The sequence below is a fragment of the Aquila chrysaetos genome, chromosome 4, assembly GCF_900496995.4.
Source record: "Aquila chrysaetos chrysaetos chromosome 4, bAquChr1.4, whole genome shotgun sequence".
Taxonomy (NCBI): Eukaryota; Metazoa; Chordata; class Aves; order Accipitriformes; family Accipitridae; genus Aquila; species Aquila chrysaetos.
This window is the reverse complement of record NC_044007.1, coordinates 14,318,381-14,337,851: the sequence shown is the minus strand read 5'-3', so window position 1 is coordinate 14,337,851 and position 19,471 is coordinate 14,318,381. Positions and strand designations below refer to the sequence as shown.

Sequence of the window (19,471 nt, the reverse complement as noted above, 5' to 3'; positions counted from 1 at the left end):
CTACCAAAACCCCGCCACAGAAACCCAAATCAGCCATCGAAAAAAAAACTTGAATTGTCTCCAAGCTATTATAGTACACAGAAGCTTCTGCTGTAACAATTTAGAATTTTTATAGACATAAAATACAAAAAAAGCCCACCAAAGCAAGGAAATCAAATTCTACACAATAGTTCTTCCACTTTCTGTGTACTCCCTAAACACTATTTCTCCACCAAGAAGCGTACAACTTCATACTATCAAAGCATGACAGACCACAGCCTTGAGAACCTGCCAGTGCTCTGTTCAAACTCAGCTGAAGCAGATTCTCCACTGCAACTTGAAAACGATGGCACTTTTTTCTTGACAGGTCATATGGCAAGGTATAACTCAATTCTGAACCAGATTCCAAGCCAGTCTGTCTCAACACGAACCATCGCAGGACCTCCTGGTGAGCCTGGTCGGCCAGGGGCTCCAGGGCCACAGGGTGAGCAAGGATCACCAGGCATGCAAGGGTTTCCAGGAAGCCCTGGTCAACCAGGAAGACCAGGAGAAAGAGGTAGGCTTTGTACTCCACATATATAAAAATATACCTCCCTTTCCTGATACATTATGATGGCTTTTGTCTCCTGTCTAAATATGAAAACAACAGTTTTCTCACTTGTTGACTGGTGAGCTCAGCACAGACCATAGTGAAAGCTCTGGAGACTCTCAGTCATGAAGGTAATGCAGGCTTTGTCAGGTGTGATTTGGCAGGATCAGACACAGGTTTAATGCCTAAACTGCTGAAGATCGGTGGCATTCAATTAGGCACATCCCATCACATCGTGCTTTCATCTTAGGACTCTGAAGTGAGCTGGAGCTGTAAATGTATAAACAAAGGAGCTTTTGGAGAAAGTCAGCTGCAGAACTGACAGGTTTGTGTTGGGGAAAGATTGAGCTTTTCTGCTAAACTTGAAATGTGTCAGTCTCGAGATTTCTAAGTTATGATAGTCTGAAAGGAGCAAGGTTGATAACGAGGGAAAACAATCCTAGTTTATGAGGGGTTGAGAGGATTAAGGAGAGGAAACGGTGAGATCAGAGAGAAGTAATACAATTAACTGTTCATTTACAGTAATTCTCCTCTGTATTCTTACTTGTAGGCTAGATCCCTTGATTTACTCTCTCTCTGTGCAATCCTGGCAATCTTCGGTATACCAGAGTAGCCCTAAGCTCACAGAGGCAGTACTGAGTAGTACTGTGTAGTAGTGCTATGATTGTGAAAGTGCTTTAAAGACCATCACATGAGGAAGTGCCCAAAACCCCAAGAGACAAAGGTCATACTCAAGAGCGATGAATTGGTGTTGCTGTTACAAAATCTGCTAACTGGGTTTTTAAAAATGAATTGCTATGAAGGCTGTTCAGTTCAGGAGCTTAATAGTTCCAGTTCACAGTAGCCATGATGACTAGAGTTAAAGCATTGTTTTGAAAAGAAAGTCTTTGAGTGAACCTGTGAGTGGGTCCTTTCTTCCCCTCAAGACTGTAATTCTAATTACCTTCTTGAAAAAAGAGGCAAGGTTTAGGGTACTAGCCTCTCAGTCATGCTGCTGCCTGCTCCACCTGTGCAAAGACCAGACACTGTCCAGAAAAAAAAAAGGAATGAGGGGGTGGGAGGCAAGTAGGAAAGAAAATTGGAAGAGACGTCAAGTGAGGAACTGACTTTAAAAGTGGTGACGTGGAGAGACTGAATGCAGATTTCAGGGTAGCTGCTTAAAATACTAGTGTATTTTAAATGTCTTCTCAGGCAGGAAATGTTTAAGCACATAGAATATTTTGCTGGGGCTTCAGGAATGGAGGAACCATAATGCCAGGCTATGAAAAGGGAAACCTGTCTGGCATTTACCATGGTTTTTCCATTGTATTTGTTGTGCTGAGGCCCAGACCAGCATGTTGTACTACTATGAAATCACCGAGTAATTAGCTATAGTAATTTAAAAGAAACATGATGTGGGTTAACTCAGTGCTGATAATATCTGGGAAGCAGCATTGGCAATAGCATGAGTACAGAAAGGGTAAAAACACATTAAAAAAGAATATCTTTTCCTCTCTCTATATATAACTGATGTTAGAAGGGACTGATTTTGGCAGGTAGTGCTTGTGGGGAGTTTCATACTTGGTAGAGAGCAAGCTCTTACCGAGCATATTCAAGAATTATAATCAGTCAGCCAGAGCTCTCTGCAGATTTTCATAAAATGTGATGCCAGATGTTGGGAGTGTTTTACAGTACTTATAGCTTAAAATGACACTGTTTTAAGAAAAAAGAATCCATGTGTAAACTTAAAGACAAAATAATTGTCTTTATTCAGAGTGAAAATGGCTTTTAGGACATTCAAGTAACTGGAGCCTTGCACAGAACCTGGAAGGAAGAGGAAGGAGCTCATTCAGAACCTAGGAAAAAATATAGAATAATTTATTAGTCCTTGAGGATTTAATTTCTTCAGAAGAAACTGAAATTTTAGATTGATAGTGTGCCTGATGTAGTAGCAGTTTATTTAATAGAAAGATACCTTTTGAGTTGTACAGACCCTTGGGATATCTCAGAATCCATTTCTAAGGAATTGCTCTAAGTTAACCCCAAAATGCAGCAGTGAAAAGTAAAAAATATTTTTACTAGTTTCTCATGCTTGTGGAGATTGATTGGAAGTTTCTTGCGGCTTCCCAGTTCTCACTTGATTCCTGACTACATATCATACAGTGAAGTAGCAGATTAAAATTGCTCTGCTTCTGGATGGAAAGGGTTTTAGTTTCCAGTGACTACAGCAAGGAGGGTGAATGGACTCAGACCCCATCCCTTGCTGTGCTCTGAAGCATTGTTTGTGTTTAACTTGTTCAGCAAGTCACAATGTATAGTCTTGTGCTGAAGATTTCCAGGCAGCCACTTGGAGGTCTTTATGAACTATGTGTTTCTTTTTGCTGATGTCATCAGCATTTTAGTTGTATATGAAGTCAATATAATGTTCAAAACCAGTGCCAGATTAGCAACTCTGAAAAGTCAGCCTCCACCTTTAAGTACAGAAAATACACTGCAACAGTGACAGCAGTGTCCATAGAGAGTACTAAAAAGTAATAGACACTAAAAGGAAAAAAAAGACCTGTTGTTTATCTAGTAGAGTGTTGCTTTTTTCCCCTGAGTTCAAACTATTGGGAGTGCTGCAAAAACCTGTTACTACCAGTGAGCTGAGTGGCAAGGTGCTGGTAGAAGAGGAAGAGGAAAGGTGGGGGAAGGCTGGATGTTTCCTCCTACTCACCTCTCCTGCCTACCACCCATTCAATCCCAGTCTGTGAGAAGGGGGAACTTCTGAAACCAGCGTGTGGAACTGGTTAGAAATCATGCACCAAAGAGAGTTTTTTACTGGAAAATGTCAGCAGTGAGAGATCTTGACATCAGTTAACTTCCCTGCTAACTTGCCTGGCCAATAGCTTCTTTTCCCTCGTTTACCTTGTCACTCTGCCAAGCATTAATCAGATGTTTTGGAAGGAGGCTTGGACTGAGACAGTGTCTTGGACTTTTGCTAGAAACCTCCACTTGAACTCCTAGGTCCAGGGTGTCCCATTCCTGGATGTATTGTCTCACTAGTAAGACACTGAGCTTGTCCTTCCAAGAAAGACCACCTCAGTGAGAAAAGATAAGTCATTCTGTTGACAGATTCAGTTCTCAGTGTCTGTTGCCAGCTGACATCTATTTTTTCCAGTGTAGATGTAAGTGAATGGATTAGGATCACACTAAAAGACATTTGTTATTTAGTTTTCCTAGTTGATTATTGTTTTAGCTGTACACTGTGTGGTCTTATCTGTTGTATTTTTCTAATGACGTGAAAAGAAACATCTCTAGCAATCTCAATATTTGTTAGCAATATTAACATTTCATTGGTGCCCCAACAGGCTATTTGATTTGGACTGGTGATTTAAAGATTAAGGAAGCCACATTGTGTTATCAGGCCCCTATAGTACATAATCCCATGTAGATTACTAGAATTTTGCTCCCTTACATATTTGCATAAATAGAGGAGTTTGGAAAAACACAAAGTCAAACACTGATTATTCACAGCACTCATCCCTATTTTTATTTTAACTAGTTCACTGCACTGGTTTCTATTTTCATATCAGCTAGTTCAAACATCTTTTGTTTTGATTTTATGTTTATGAACTGGGACTTAAATAACTAGTGTCTGGCTTCTGAGTGCTCAGAAAGTAGTTAGACTTCTGCAAATTAATATAAAAAAAGAAAAGATTACTGTGGGTTTTTTCTTCTTTTTTTTTTTTAGTTATTTTTATAATACAGGGGTATTCTTCTCAACTGTGAGGAAAAATGTAAAAGCCATAGTAAAAATTATACTGAGGGACTGCTAGCTTTCAGATGCTGTGAAAGTGCAGTTGTTGTTCTACTACTGGGTGGACTTCTGAGTTTATGATGTGTCCTGAAGTGATGCACAAAAGTTACTGCTACTTGCTCCTTCCCACTATGATTAAAATACAATAAATACCTAAGCTGTCACTGGGAAAGTCACTATTCTAAAGTACAGCTTCATCCATATTTGCTTCCTGGCTTCATATGAAAAAGTTAGTTAAAGATGTGTTATCAAAAGCTACATGTTTATAGCTCTGACGGCAAAATTCCAATGGAATTAAATGGAACTGTTGCCAATTGAGTCAATTAAATATTTTTATTTCCAATTTTAGCTTTATCTGGATAAAAAAAATCACTGTGTTATTATACATTATGTTTACAACTGAACATCTTTGAAAGAGGACATTTTTGGTAGCAGTTTAATTTTTGTTAATTGTAATATGCAGTTCTCCTCAAAAGACAGTATTCTCTTAAAGACAAAACCAGATAAGCAATACCCAAGATTTCCTTTTGTGCAGAAACCATGGACATTTAATTTTCTTTGCTAAAGAATGTGTTCATGATCTTGGTTTTGTTTTTAATAACTGATGCTATCAGAGGTATCTTCAGCAGAGCGTTGGAAATAATTGATTTCAGTTGCTTATGATCTCCATGGGGCTGAACCCAAGCCATTGCTTATTCTGGCTGGCAACAAGACATAAAAAAGTGGTTAGCGTGAAGGGGAAGAGACAGTTTGATGGTATTGCTGAAGTATGTCCAGAGCACAAATATGAAAACAGTTACTAGAATTTGAAGCCACTCTAACTCAAATGACAAATTTTGATACACACTTTTATCCCTGAGAGTGATTAACCTTTGCAGTAACTTACATGGAGAGTGATGTCTTATCTGGTTGACTTTCTGTAAGCTATGCTCTAATGAAATGCAAAGATGACCTTGATAGCAAGCAAAATGGGTGAATTTTGAATGTTCTGTCCCTCCCAGTGGAGGGAGCCATTCATTAACTATGACCAAGAGGTCTGTGAATCTCTTAACTTACTCTCATTAAAGAGCTTTGGTGGAAAGTCCATTAGGGAATCCCATGGAGTGCTTGATTTTAACTCATGTGAGTTTTGCCCTAGGAGTATGGTATTCTTGCTTCAGTGTTTGTGTTCTCTTTCACTTGGGTAAACTTCACTGGAAATTAGACTAAAAGAAACCTGAGGCAGACTTGTATCTTGGCCTTCAGTATGTTTGCTTTAGGAACTTGATATCCATGTGATTTCAAAGGAGGTTAGCCCTGCGCAAGAGCCTCATAACTTGTTCCAGAATGAACATTTCATTCTTAGCCTGAGTAGATTTGTTCCATCTTTATAATTTCTTACTGCAGTTTATTTTGTGAACATCACATATGGGTATGTGTTCTTGTGCATGTAAGGAATAATAATTGAGTGCATGGAAGGCTGTGATTTGAAAACATTGTGGCCATTGTCTTTGAAGTCACCATGTAATGTTGTCGTACAGTAGGATAAGCAATGGTCCTCGTACTAAACATCTGTATAGATTCCAGATGGTTATCATGGGCCAGTCTTCTTATGATCAAAGCAATCCACACATACAGACTTTGCCTTTTGAAAATGGCAACCATTTCCTTACAGGCCATGTATGGTAAGAAACAATTTAGATGAGTTTACCTTGTTAAAAAGCCTGCAGCAGCAGTAGTGAATTGTAACAGAGAAATCTCTCCATATGTTTGAAGCAAGCCAGGGCTAAGCAAATTTTAGGTATCTGGAAACTGCATTTGGAATGCAGGACAAGAGGTTTGCCTGAGAAATTTGTCTTTAAAATGGGTGGAATTCAGCTGATCACAGATGACATGGTTTTTCGGCAGGTTCCCCCAGGAATATAAATGTAGGTTAGAGCATATATCTGCCACCTAGGACTGCTTCCTACATACACTATGCAATGCAATCATTCATCAAAGGTTCTGGATAGCCCTTCTGACTGAAACTGCAATTTCTGCTAACCAAATGCTGGATTGCAAACAGGAGGTTCATACTGGACTTGGAAGACAGTCTCTGAGAGCAGGAATCCCATGTATTGCGTTACTAAGAATCCCAGAAGAAAAGATGTTAGCAAATTTCAAGATGTCTGAGTAGTGTAAACACTTAAGACCCATTGACCTTCAGTGAGATTTAGGAGCTAGGGCTACCAAAGGCTATGGATATAAAATTCCTGAAAATTACCTTTTGGACACTTTATAATCTGAAAGTCTAAAATGGTCTGTACAAGACCAATAGATACCTCGTACAACCATGAAGTAAGGTAGGTGTACTGCAGTATGTTAGTACACAGGAGGCAGACACAAATTTGCTGTGCTGTGGTCCTGAGATCACCAAAATGGTTGTATTACCAGACTGCTGAGCCCTTCCTTACCAACAAGGTTGTATTAGCTCAAGGCTACACTTTCATCAGCCTGGTCACACTGCTTTTAGTTATCTTGAAGTTTGGCCAGAGGTTGCTCATTATCCACCTGCAAAAGGCTGCTAGGAACTAATTTAATTGTGGTGTACAAGCAAGATAGAAAATGGGAAGGTTATATGTGAAGGAGGCTTGGTAGAAGAGATGGCAGTGCTAGTTCCTCTCCAGCTTTTCTCCAGTGGCTAAATGGTTAGAGCACAATTTCAGAAAATCTGAAGCTGCATTCCTTTCCTACCTACTACCACCCCTGGGAGAAGGTCTTGTGGTCCAGTTTGATGACTATATTCCTCTGTGTTTTGGATATTAGATATTGGAACAATGGTTGAAACAAGGCCACCTTCTCTCTGATAAGTTTTTGAGCAGTTAGGCTAGAGAGCCATTCTTGATCTTTTTGGCCTAGTGCATCCTGAGGTGGTTGTCAGAACCATCGAGTAGGGGAGAACATACAGTCATGTATTCAAGCCACATCATCAGGATTGTCTACACTTGAACATCCAAGATTTCTGGATTTCGGCTATATGCCATCATCTAAAAATCTGCAGAACCTGCATGTGGGATGGATCTCAGCATGGCAGAGCCACTTTGTGCTGCTGTCTGCACTGTGGAATGAGCTCAGGACTTCTCCAAGGGGCTCAAATACAGTGGGAAATGGAAGGGCGCTAGAGAAGGGGAGAGGAGATCCCTGAAATTCTACTGGCCTCTTACCCAGTCCAGGGCTCATAAAAACTAGTGGGATCATGACACTGATATAATTTAAATCTTTCAGTGTGTATGCATTTACCTGTTTCTCTAGATAGCTGGAGACGTAAAACGTGTGCCCTGGTGAGTCAGCTCTGGAAGCTGTTCCTAGAGGGGTACATTCGTGGCATGCCTCCCTTCAGCATTTCTTCTCTATTTAATTGTGACCACCGTAGCACTCTGGCTTATGTAACGTATCCTAAATGCCTAGCTCTCTTCAGGTACTCTCGAGTGAGTGTGGGTGCTTAACTGAGTTGCGCACATCAAACTTGGCTTCATTCCCCTGCCAAGCCTAAATGCCCTTTGAAAAGCTAGCTTTGTGGCAGCTCTGTAGGTTTTGAGACTTGTAGTTACAGATTGTTTTGAGAATTTCACCTAAGATTTTAAACAGTGGAGGAGGTACTTCACTGTGCTTTGAGTGTCATAGTAAGCACAGGTGAAAGTATTAAACCAGCAAAGGAGAACCCAGCCCATGGTCACAAGAATTCCGGGTCCTTGAATATCAGTGTGAAGCATCCCTGGAAGTCAGTGTGAAGTGCCAGTCATGGGATAACAAGTTACGCCATCAGAAATCTGGTTACGGAGCATGATATAAGCAAGAATTTGCCAATAAGCTTGGCAGGCAATTCAGGAAATGAAGAATTATGGTAATTAAATCAATGTGTTTGTATTGGGTCTAGCTGGGATGAAGGTAACTTCAGAGGCATGAGTTAGAGTCTCCAGCTCAGAGCACATCCTGGGGTACACCCTGGCACTTGGGTTCCTACACTGGTCAAAGGAACATTTGGTAACACTTCTAACGTGCTAACATAGATAGGGAGTAATGTTAGACTCAGAAGAAACTGATGCAGCACGGCAGTCATCAAATGACTAAACAGTCCGGACAACCAAACACAAAGATTTCCTTTTAGAAATACTTTTATAAATATTTCGTTATCCATAAATTCAGGGATGAGGTGTACAAGACCTTGCTCTGTCTTGCCCAATATCCTCTAGAAGCAAGAGGGAGATACCTGCTATTTGTAAAATAATGATGTAAACATCACCCAGATTATCATACCTGCTCTCTTTTGCCACTTCCTGCTGATTTAGTTTGGCTATGGTATTTCTTCTCTTGGTGGCCAAGTCTCTCCTGTAAAATACAGTGTTACTAGAGACACTTGGAAAGCTTTGGAGACCCCCTAAAGGAAAATGCTGCGAGAAGTGGTTGTGGTTGTATAATTTCTCTATGATAAAATAATTGGTCCCCAAAAGACATGTTTTTTTAACTCAATGACAAAATTGTGTAACCAAAGGAAATAAAAGGTACAAAATGGAAACTGGAAATACTTAAACTATGCCAGAACAGTGGCAAAAAGCCTTGTAGAGGTAAGACAAAGAGCTCATCATGCTTTGGTTAAAAACGATGTGCTCAGTATGAAGTTACTGATTGCAGTGGTGTGGCCTGTGTTTTCCACATGATTGGGCTACATGATATATTGCCCTGAAAGCCTCCTGTTCTGTAGAAGATCTACAACTCCTCAGCAGATACGGAATCCCCTGTAATTCAGCAGACTTGTATTTTGTAAACTTGATTTGAGCAATTCTTTGTCAGTGATGGGTTTTAATTACAATTTTTTGCACACTTAGAGTTTGTTCTTGCTTACTTGCTTCTATCAGAAATTAGCTTAGAAAGGAAAAAAAAAACCTTCTATTGCTTCCTGCAAAAATGAGGTGTCCTCCAGATGTTTTTCCCTAAAAGGTAATGGTTACCTGAGCAGAAGGGAAGGAAGGAGGCCAGTCAATTGAAATTGTAGATACTGTCCTATCAAGGGGCAGCAGCTGTTTTCTTTCTACTTTGTTTTTATGAAGGTGCTCTATGTTGGCTTTGACTCTGAAAGTATGGAAGCTGTGAAGCAGTGAGAGCAATTACCAGCGCTGGGAGGTCTGGAAAATGGGGGGAAGGTCCCACAAACCAGCCTGGATTTGGTGTCTCTGAATCATCCAAATCAAACACAGACTTTACGAGAGTTTCCAAGTCGCCGGTGGAAACTCAGGGTCTGGAATTCGTAGTTTTGACACCTACTTTAGTTCAACACCACTTATTGTGATCGCTGTGTATAGAATGTGTTTTTATAGGATGCCATAGTGGTAGTGCAGAAGGAGATGGAAAGCTGAAAGAAGGTAGTGCCTTCTCTGGATTACTAGATCTGTGATCTTCATGGATCAGACCCAATGATAGAAATTTAGGGCCATGAGGAAGTGCAGGAACAGAATGCAATGGCTGTGCATGTGGGAACATCAGAGTTTCGTAACTGGGAAACTCTTAGATTGGGCTTCATTTGGGGGTACAGATTTTGACTGCGCTGAAACTCCTTTCTTGCATTTTAGCAAGACTCTGCAATAACCCACTATAACTCTCTCCATTTATGCTTACAATCATCTTATGCTGAACCACTGTTTGGTGGGTGAATGTTTGAAGGAAAATTGGCTGTAGCATTAAAATTTGACTTTTCTGGGCCACACAGTAATTTATAGACAGCTTTGTAAGGCTCTGAGGATTCTTCTGACTTACAGTAGTTGTACCTTGGTATAGTCCAGAGGCAGCTTTCCAGCAGGAAGTGCAGCCTGGAAACTGGCTGATGCCTCTGCATACCACCTCAGTGAAACCACCATGGCAGCAGGAATGTTTAAGACCCCAGGAATGCCATGTTTCCCTCGAGAGGCTGTCAGGGAAGAGAGGGAAAAAGAACCAAATAATTCTTTATTTTTACCTCCTTCCTTCTTTGCCATCTGTTTTTAGATGAAAAATAACATATGGAACTATAATCCTGGTTAAATAATAAACACTGCACACAGTTTTTTTCAAAATGTGACTCTGATGAGTACTATTTCCTTAGGTTTACCAGGCGAGAAAGGAGAAAAAGGCAATCCAGGTGTTGGCACACAAGGACCCCGAGGCCCACCAGGATCTACAGGTAAAGCTATTGCGTTTGAGGTATCTGGATTAGACCACTCCGACCCATGTGCAAAGCAGCCAAGGCCTGCGTGGCTCTGTCCTCCGCTTCTAAGGTTTAAGCAGCTGAAGAATAAGTAGTTCAGGCACCTTAACTGTCATAATGTTCTTACTATGTCATATGATGTTGTGATGTGCCACGTGATGGTGTCATCATTACACAAGTATTTTCCTTTTCCCTGTGATAAACTGCTTCTCCAAAACCTTCTTTTTTAATGTTTTAACTATTTTTTTGAGAGATAGGGTCTGGAAGGGGAAAAAATTAATCTGGATTAATTGCAGTAGTTTTCTCATTGACTCAAGGTCATACCTAACTGTGACTTGACAGAGGAATGTATATTAATTAAGCACATTAATCACAGGGATTTATATTTAGCTCCTGAAAAAGCAGAGAGGGTGATATCCAAGTTCTGTTGAAACAGGTGTAAAATTGCATTGACTTCATTAGGATATTCTGGCCATTAGATCACCAGTATCAAGGCACGGCATTACCCAGAAGCTGTATTGAAAGGGAGTGGGGGAATCAAGAGCTGCACAGGCAGCCAGGGCTGTCCTCCCCCCATGAAACCGCCTTTCTGAACGTCTGACGCTCGGTGAAACATTTGCTCTAGTATGAATTTCTGGCTAAAAGCTGTCTCTGGCAAGGAAGACAAAGCAGTGGCCAGTGAGGCGGCTCATCAGGAGTGGGTCTCCTCTCCAGCCGCTGCTTTGACTTCCTTGCCCGAGGAAGGCTGCAGCCTTTCCCTCAGCTTGCCCGGGGGAGTCAGAGCCAGGATGCCTAGCTCCTCCGCTCAAGCTGTCTCCTGGAAGTGTTTGTAGCACGCTCAGTGCTGTGATTTCCAGGCCTGGAAAGGTGGCCTCAACTCCCTGCTTTTATGAAAGACGCTACTCAGATGTTTCATCTCCCTTTTCTACACAGGACCTCCAGGAGAAAGTCGAACCGGCAGCCCGGGACCACCAGGATCTCCAGGCCCACGAGGTCCCGCCGGTCACACAGGACCCCCGGGCTCACAGGGTCCTTCTGGCCCGCCGGGGTACTGCGATCCGTCCTCCTGCGCTGGTTACGGCATGGGAGGTGAGTAGTCGGGAGTCAGGGTGGCTGCTGTTTGCAGAGGCAGGGGTGGCATTTTCTAACAGCCAAAGTAAGATGGAGGCTACTGGTGAACCTTGCACTAAAAGGTGGTAGCTCCCCAAAAAATATGCGTGGCCAGTGCTGCTGTATTTTGTGGGACTGCAGCACGAAGAGAAGGTGACCCCAGAATAGTGACCAAAGGAAGTCCACCATCTGATCCCAGCCTGTAAAACGGATCCCGTGTAGTGGGTTTTCGTCCTGTACGTGTTTGTGTAGCTGTATGAGCCTGCTCCATCTCAACAGTCTGTGTGTTGAACCCCCACCTCCTAATGTTCGTGACAGCAGAGTTTTTATTTGTAGTTTTTCAAACGTGTTGCTCAACTTCCCCTTCTGTGTGCCTCTGAATGGCATGAGAGCATGACCCTTACTAAACCCCTAGTAGCGTAACCTGACACAGGGATGCACGTGTCCGTCATTAACCAGTGAAGCAATCCGGAGAAAATGATTCTTTTTACATCTCCTCTGCATCCTACTTTCCCGTCTCGTTATAGCACGGAGAGGCCGTGGGAGGAGGTTAACACAGTCACCAATTACGTCGCCCAACCTAAAATTGAAATTTATTAGTAAAACAGTAGTTACTACAAATGTTACACATAAGGCATATTTGTTTGATGTTTACGGTTTAATCTGCCCGTGGGCTGATTTGTATGTTTTACTTACCTGAATGTTTTTGTTGTCGTCTCTTCCTATCCTTTTCTCCTCACTTCCCCTCCCCGTTGTTCATTTCCTGTTTTAAGGCCCAATCCCTTACAATGGCTACCAATCCCGAAGGTGAAAGGCTCATTCTGGTTCAGGTCTCATTTGGCTGAAGGTCAGAGATGGATGCTGAACTGCTCTGTGCTTTCCATCAACGATATTGACTACCACTAATGAACTTACTAGCTGCTGTATATGCACTTAGCTTCCTTGCACTGCTAAAAATTATTGCCTGACCCATTTTTGCCTGTTAATCGTGTATTCTAGACCATAATTGGAATAAGCTAAAGCAGGCAGATTGTGCAGTGTATAATAAGTACAGTATTACAACCGGACATTTGACAAATTGTGGTGGTGGTTTCCAACTAACTTGGCTGTCTGTTGGTGGGTTTCCAATTGCTCCAGCTTATTAATTTTGTTACATGTTTTCACTGTTCCTTTATGTGAATAAAAGATGTGTATTTAAAGATTATATATATATACTCACACACATTATATATAAATATATCTATATATGAAATGTCAATTTCCTAATGAGTGCTTTAATTTTCTACTCCCCTTCTCCTGTGTTAACCGTATGAATACTCTTGGTGGTGGTGGGTTAAGGTGGATACGGTGAGCCAACTGATCAAGACATCCCAGTAGTGCAGTTGCCACATAACTCCTACCAAATCTATGACCCTGAGGACCTTTATGATGGTGAGCAACAGCCGTACGTAGTTCATGGGTCCTACCCCTTACCATCCCCATACTCCCAGTCCTCCTATCCATCACCTCATCTTGCTCAACCAGAGTTTACTCCCGTTCGAGAAGAGATGGAAGCCGTTGAACTGAGATCCCCAGGAATTAGTCGCTTCACAAGGAAGATAGCCAAAAGGAGCGTCAAGACTCCAGTACGCAAAAGGGCGAATGGAAAAAAACCCTCTCAGTGAACTGCTTAAAAAAGGGAAATATTTTATGTGCATCTGTGTTTGGCCTTTTGTCCAGGTGCCTAACCTGTCACGGAAGATGTTTACAGGCTCTTATGTTAAAGGAGAAAAAAAACAAATGTACATGACCAGTTGACACAACAAATAATGCTATTATCTTGCATGCCAGAAACTTAGTATGTTAGTGGGTTGGTGCTAGATGATGATGAAAGGTCACTTGTAGATCTTTCTCTGGAGTACTGTTCCACACACTATTCAAACTGTATCTAAAAAACTGCATCCGGCTAGTTGGTGTACGTGGAACCATTCAGAAAAGTTAATCTTTTGTTATCCATGTTTTTCCAGTTGATTATGTTCTGTTAGTTTTGGATGAATTGCTTTACTAGCAGAGTAACCTGACTAAATTCACTGGAGAACAATGCATAATCAGGTTTCCTTGAACCCAGCTTATTACCCTTTTGCAAAAAAGTCTTATGTTAATGGAATATTTTTTTTAACCCGCATTATATAAATACACAAGAATGTTCCGTGGGAGCACACTGATAATTTATTGTGAACCTCTTTCATTTCTGTTTCATATGCAAATAAAAGTGGCAAGCTTTTATACGTTAATTCTGTATTTGATTGATTTTTTAACTTGGAACAATTGTATCAATCTTTGGGGGACAGAATGTAAAGAGAAGAAAATATGTTTTCCTTTTTCAACACTTCTCAGCAACAGTTTTATTTTAAAGGACATAGGCAGTTAGTATAAACAATATTTAGCCTTACTTTTAAACTTATATATAAACAAGTGGAGAGAATAACTATGAGATGAGGTGGTCATACCATCTACGGGCATATATTGACATGCCAAAGTCAAAAGCCCGGCAGGTATAGTCGCAAAGGCAACTTGAATCAGCTGATGACAAAAGGAAGGAAAACCCCAACCCAACCGCTTGAGGGGCACAATGCAATTAATGATGTCAGAACAAACCAGGTAAATTATAAAAAGTGACTCAGTAAACAGTTTTGAACAGCACTGTGGAGAACAAGCATCAAAGAAGGATTTAAAGTAGAAGCTCCAATGTATGAACATTTTTAAGTCATAGGTTTGGAACACTTTTAGTCCAGCCCTATAAAGACACGGAGAGAGGACGGCCTGTGGATCCCAGGGCTGTGCTCCTGCTTGCCCCTGACTGGGTTTGGTCCGTCCGTGCTCCGTAAGGAAAGACCCATTAGCTTTTGCTTCTGGCCACTGCCAGCTGCTCTCTTAGCTCACCAGGAAGAATACAAACAGGTACCTTTGCTGTCTAACCCCAAATTATCTATCTGCCCTAGAATTCAACCTCATTAATAACATAAACCATTTGTACATGTGACTGACACCCACTATCGCAGGGCAAGTTCTGGCTCTGTGGCTGCATATCTTCCTATGCTGTGTTCCTGTTTTCCCATTATTTCTCTCACCCCTAGCTCCCACCACTTTATTGGAGAAAAGTGAGAAAAGTTGATACAAATGTGAGTTGAATAGTCATTTCCTTACCTAGACTTGCATTTAAAGTAGAAGGTAGAAAAGTCTAACATAACTTAGGGACTTTATTGTTAAGCAGCTTAACTCCAGTTTACAGAATACTGAGGCACCGAATGAGCACGGCTGCGTGTGCACATGTGTAGGTGGCACAGCCTCGCACACACAGCTGACATTCAGAGAGATATTACTAAAATTAAGCACAGGTTATGCCTGCATCACGATTAATTTCCCTGGTTGCACTTGGCTGTGAACACCCAACTCTCTGCCCCCCGCCCCAGCTGGCACTCTCCCACCTACGTGTTGTATTGTACTGACACCTTCTAGAGTCCCATCCCCCCCGGCTGTGACGTGCTGACTTGTAGGTCCCGTGGAAGTGACTCTGAGAAGGTCACTGATGGAAAATCGGCATTCAAGCAATCCGCCTGTGTTGTCTCAGAAAGACTTTGACCCTTATGTTACAGTTCATAATTAATTTGCACCCCAGACTGGTCATCAAGCAACGCTATATCAAATCTCAAGTTCCTGTGGGATGAGGAAGAGTGGTAAGGCAAAACCAGGCATGTAGGGAAGACAGCACAGAGTCAAACTCTTAAAAATAAAGGCAATTGGTGTTATTTGCGCCATATTTGAAATGGATGGTAACAGCCTGGCCAAACCCCCGAGCGTGCCTGTGTCGCGCAGTCGGTGTCACCTACATTGTGCCCCTCCAACAGCTCCTGCACCAGTCACCCCAGTAACCTGGGCTGGGGCAGCAGCTGGAAGCAGCACTGCACCCTTCTGCCCACGGGAACCCGGCTGCCCCCAGCCCGTGGGGTCCCCGGCCCGAGGGACACGCACCTGACCGGCTGCCAACGCAACCATCTCCCCCCTCGCGCCTACGGGATGTACGTGCAGTGAACCAAACAAATGAAGAGATTACCTGGGGGTAATAAAGTAGGCATACTCATTACAATTTTATAACTTAATTTTATATACTAAAGCACAAACTGTAATTGCAGTAGTTAATTTGCTTTAACTTCATAATGACATTTACTGGCGCTCCGCTAACCAGAATGCTTCATGTATCATTGGTCGTATGTTCGCTTGCTGGGCATACCTTGGTAATAAAAAGTAACTGGTGAGCACTACCAATTTATAAAAATGTTATTCAGGATTTGTATGTTCACCAAAAAAAGTAAGACACAGATGCATATGGTCAACATTTTCTCCAAAATTCAGTCTCTGAATAATCAGGAGCATCTCCTATTTTTCCAGACTGCCTAAGAAACTTAAGTTGCTGACAGTGAAGTATTTAGCACATGATGAACTGCTCGTGCCACCCAGATCTTACCAGTGAAGTGTATGTATGTACCTTGTCCTTCCACAAAAAAGAACATTTACTTTAACCTATTGCTTTTAAAAATACCTTTACTAGTTAACTAAATGTGGTTACTGACTTGGAAATGAAGTCTGCACATTCACAGGATGGGAACATTTCCTGGGATAAGCCCATCCGAATGCCAAAGAAGTGTCCGATACCAAACCATTATTTCATATAATGAAATATGATTATAAATAAAACAATGTTTTTCTTCCTATATAATACTTGTATAACAGATATAGAAAACACAAATTTTCCTCACCAAACATTGTAAAATTTGGCAGATAGATAACATATTGGCATCTTCTACTATACAGAAAACAACAGGTGCTTCATTTACTTACACAACAGCTTTGGCTTGAGGGTGTTCTGTGCAGAAAAGCAATAATGAACTTCAGGGAAGTAAATTGCAGAAGCAAAATAATTTTTAAGACTTATTTTGCATCATTCAACACTTAAGTTCAGTTTCCTCATTTGGTTTTCATAATAAAAATGTTCCTGCTTCATTCTTTAATACATTCTTTAAGTAAGGAAGGCGTGTTCCTGTGACTTGAATCAAAATCAGATTTTGGCTTAGGAAGGGGAAAAAAGGAAGAGTCTCTCCCTATGATCTGCCTTTACTGTCTGTTATTTCAGTAAGCTCTTTAACAAAATCTGTACTGTGTTGGGTTGCCAGCAGACCTACTCCTATAGAGGAAGAGCCACTTAAGAAAATACACTGCACAGCCCCAAACAGGTGTTTTAGTTGGTCAAGAGCACTGCGAGTCCAAAATGTGCCATCTTCAAAAGCTGTGCCTAGATGGAGCGGTGTTCTGCTCGTCTACTTTCTTAGGCAGACAGAACGCTATGGATATCAACTCTCCTGTTGACAATCATGTAACATCTCCATATCGAGAATGAAATAGTATTAGGAATATATTTAATACCATTCAGCAGCTAGCATGTAGAGAAGAGTCAACCTTGATGTTGTCATTCAGCACACTAGAAATTTAAGTGCAGAGCAGACTAAACATTATTAAAAAAAAGTAGTCCTCATTCTGTTCATTACTTGCCTACATTCATTACGCAGCTCCTGGAGGTACACCTTTCCCGCCAACACGGTTTGCTGTTTGGATGCAACCTAACAGACAGTATCACCTCCGAAATTCATGCTGTCCCTGCTGCTCTGCAGTATTCCAGCAGCAAGTTCTGCTGGAACCGAAACGTTACTCTTCCAGCATCCAAGAAACTCCAGATGCTGTAAAATGCGGTGATCTTCCTCCCTGTAGCAAACGGGCCCTCTGTAAGCATAAACCTTGGCTTCATTTTCAGTGTTCCACGCACACAACGTGGCATTCCATATCAAAAGACAGCCAAAGCTTCAGGAAGAAAAATTGTGGTCAGTGACCAAGTACTTCTTTGGTCATAAGGAACAGGTTAAACTATAGGCAAAGCATGTTGTGCAGAAAAACTCTTTCTGGAAGGTAGCTGAAGACTGCGAGATAAACTCCCACAGGACATAAAAAATGACCAATAAAAATCTCACCACCTCCTCATTCCTCCAAGATGCATCTTCTAATAATATTTTTCTTCTAACAGGACTACAGTATGCATGCACATGTATTTGGTACCTGCACTGCTTTCTCTGAAGAGTTGTGTTTTTCTAATGTCATTTGGCTCTGGAATAAGTTTCATTTTGCTTACCACCACCACAGTAACTTCAGTGGGTATATTCACCTAAAAAGGTAAGGGAACTGCAGGCCTGCATAGACATGCATTCAGCAAAACCTCCCCATTCATTTTTTATGGTATATACACTCCACGTTCTAGAAAAGGCTTTCAGAAGAACCCCACAATCTATTACAGAAGTAATAAACAGCTCAAGCCACTGGCTTTTTTCCATCCCTCAAAGAAAGAATGAATTCTACACGAACAATTCCCTTTTTCTGAACTAAGGCTGGCATCCCCTCATTCATCAAGCTGTGTAAGGATGGATTACCTGTTTCACCAGTCATTTACTGACAGCGTGCCATTCGTGGGAGCTCTGTCACCATAATCATTCGCTGCTCTTACGGCACGGAATTCAAGTGCTGCAACTTTCAGAGTGAGATACTTCATTTCAGTAAACAATGTACTGTTTCCATGAGATGTAAATAATCATTAAAAATGTATCAATTCTTTAATGATAGTATTAAAACAAATGTAATTAACAAATACCAGATCATACAACACAGAGTACAGGTGGTATTAACAATATAATATCTATTCTTAGCTGTTTCAAATACAGTAATTTTTATAATCTTTCCAAATAAATTTTGCTAACACTCGTCAAAAACATTCTGTATAGAAGGGTTGACTGAAATGCACAGATGCTTCCATGTTAGAATTTTTTTTCAAGGAGGAGAGACATTCCTGATGGCACTTCTTCTTCTTTTATTGTTATTACTTCCTTCGAAAATCTTTAGGTCTGGGGGAAAAAAAAAAAAAAAAAATGCACTTTAAGAAATGTATGGGACCTACAGTGGCTTTGCTTTAAGGATGCAGTAACAGCCATATCTACTTTTATTTCCTTATTCTGGTGCTTGAAGGTTTTGTGCTAAAGAAGAGTATTTTCTGGATTACGTAAAAAAGACAGAACAAATCAAAGAAGTTTACTAAGACCTCTAAGAATTTACAGACACCAGGACTAGTTGGTCAAGGTGTTTCTTACGAGCCACTCCTACTTTCCTAAGCAAAACAAAAAGCATCTTTAACTGAATGCAGTCTCACAATGACTTTAAACACTAGTATTAATTTGTCTCCACTTTAAAAAAAATGAATAATTCATGCATAAGATGGCAGGTTTTAAGTTAACAGCATAGTCCACCACAACACCACTACAGTAATTAAACCCGATGATTTAAAGAAAAACCTACTTTGAATCTTAAAAGGGTCTGCAATCCTTTCTGCTTGGATAACAAATGTGGAAAGCACTCAGACAACAGACTGCTCTTTGTAATCCTCTGCAACTTCCTATTCAAGCATATGTCACTACCTCTGCCTGCCACACATCCACCGGCTACAGAAACCACGTTCTCCCTGAACCTACAAGGTTCAGACCAGATCATGATTTTTAGAAGAATGCTAAGTCTGAAGTCTAGATGCAAGTCTACATCCCTAACAGGTCCTGGAGAGAAGTCAGGGCTCTGCCCAGTCACTTCTAAGAAAACAAACAGTGCAGGCCGATGGTCTCTGATGGGCCCGGGATGCACACCGCGTGTGCACAGCATGAAAGGGCTGCTCTGCACAGCACACTGCACCCACACA

The 19,471-nt window shown here is 41.3% G+C and overlaps 2 protein-coding genes across 9 annotated transcripts in view; one reads left to right on the top strand and one right to left on the bottom strand.

The window, feature by feature from the left end:
• The window catches only part of COL14A1 (collagen type XIV alpha 1 chain), a 135,443-nt gene extending 121,518 nt beyond the window's left edge, over nt 1–13,925 (top strand). For 3 of the 8 annotated variants that reach the window (XM_030011627.1, XM_041123025.1, XM_030011621.2), the window contains 4 exons: nt 347–535; nt 10,441–10,518; nt 11,476–11,631; nt 12,991–13,925. In XM_030011627.1, coding sequence (XP_029867487.1) covers nt 347–535; nt 10,441–10,518; nt 11,476–11,631; nt 12,991–13,316 — 749 coding nt within the window. In that variant the 3' untranslated portion in view covers nt 13,317–13,925. Of the gene's footprint in view, nt 1–346; nt 536–10,440; nt 10,519–11,475; nt 11,632–12,425 lie in introns of all 8 variants that reach the window. The other 5 variants (XM_030011622.1, XM_030011623.1, XR_003923002.1 and 2 more) reach the window with 4 other exon arrangements.
• MRPL13 (mitochondrial ribosomal protein L13) overlaps nt 13,838–19,471 on the bottom strand; it is a 41,834-nt gene continuing 36,200 nt past the window's right edge. Inside the window, exon 7 of the mRNA XM_030011632.2 lies at nt 13,838–18,632. Within this exon, the coding sequence (XP_029867492.1) occupies nt 18,608–18,632 (25 nt within the window). The 3' untranslated portion in view covers nt 13,838–18,607. The remainder of the gene's footprint in view (nt 18,633–19,471) is intronic.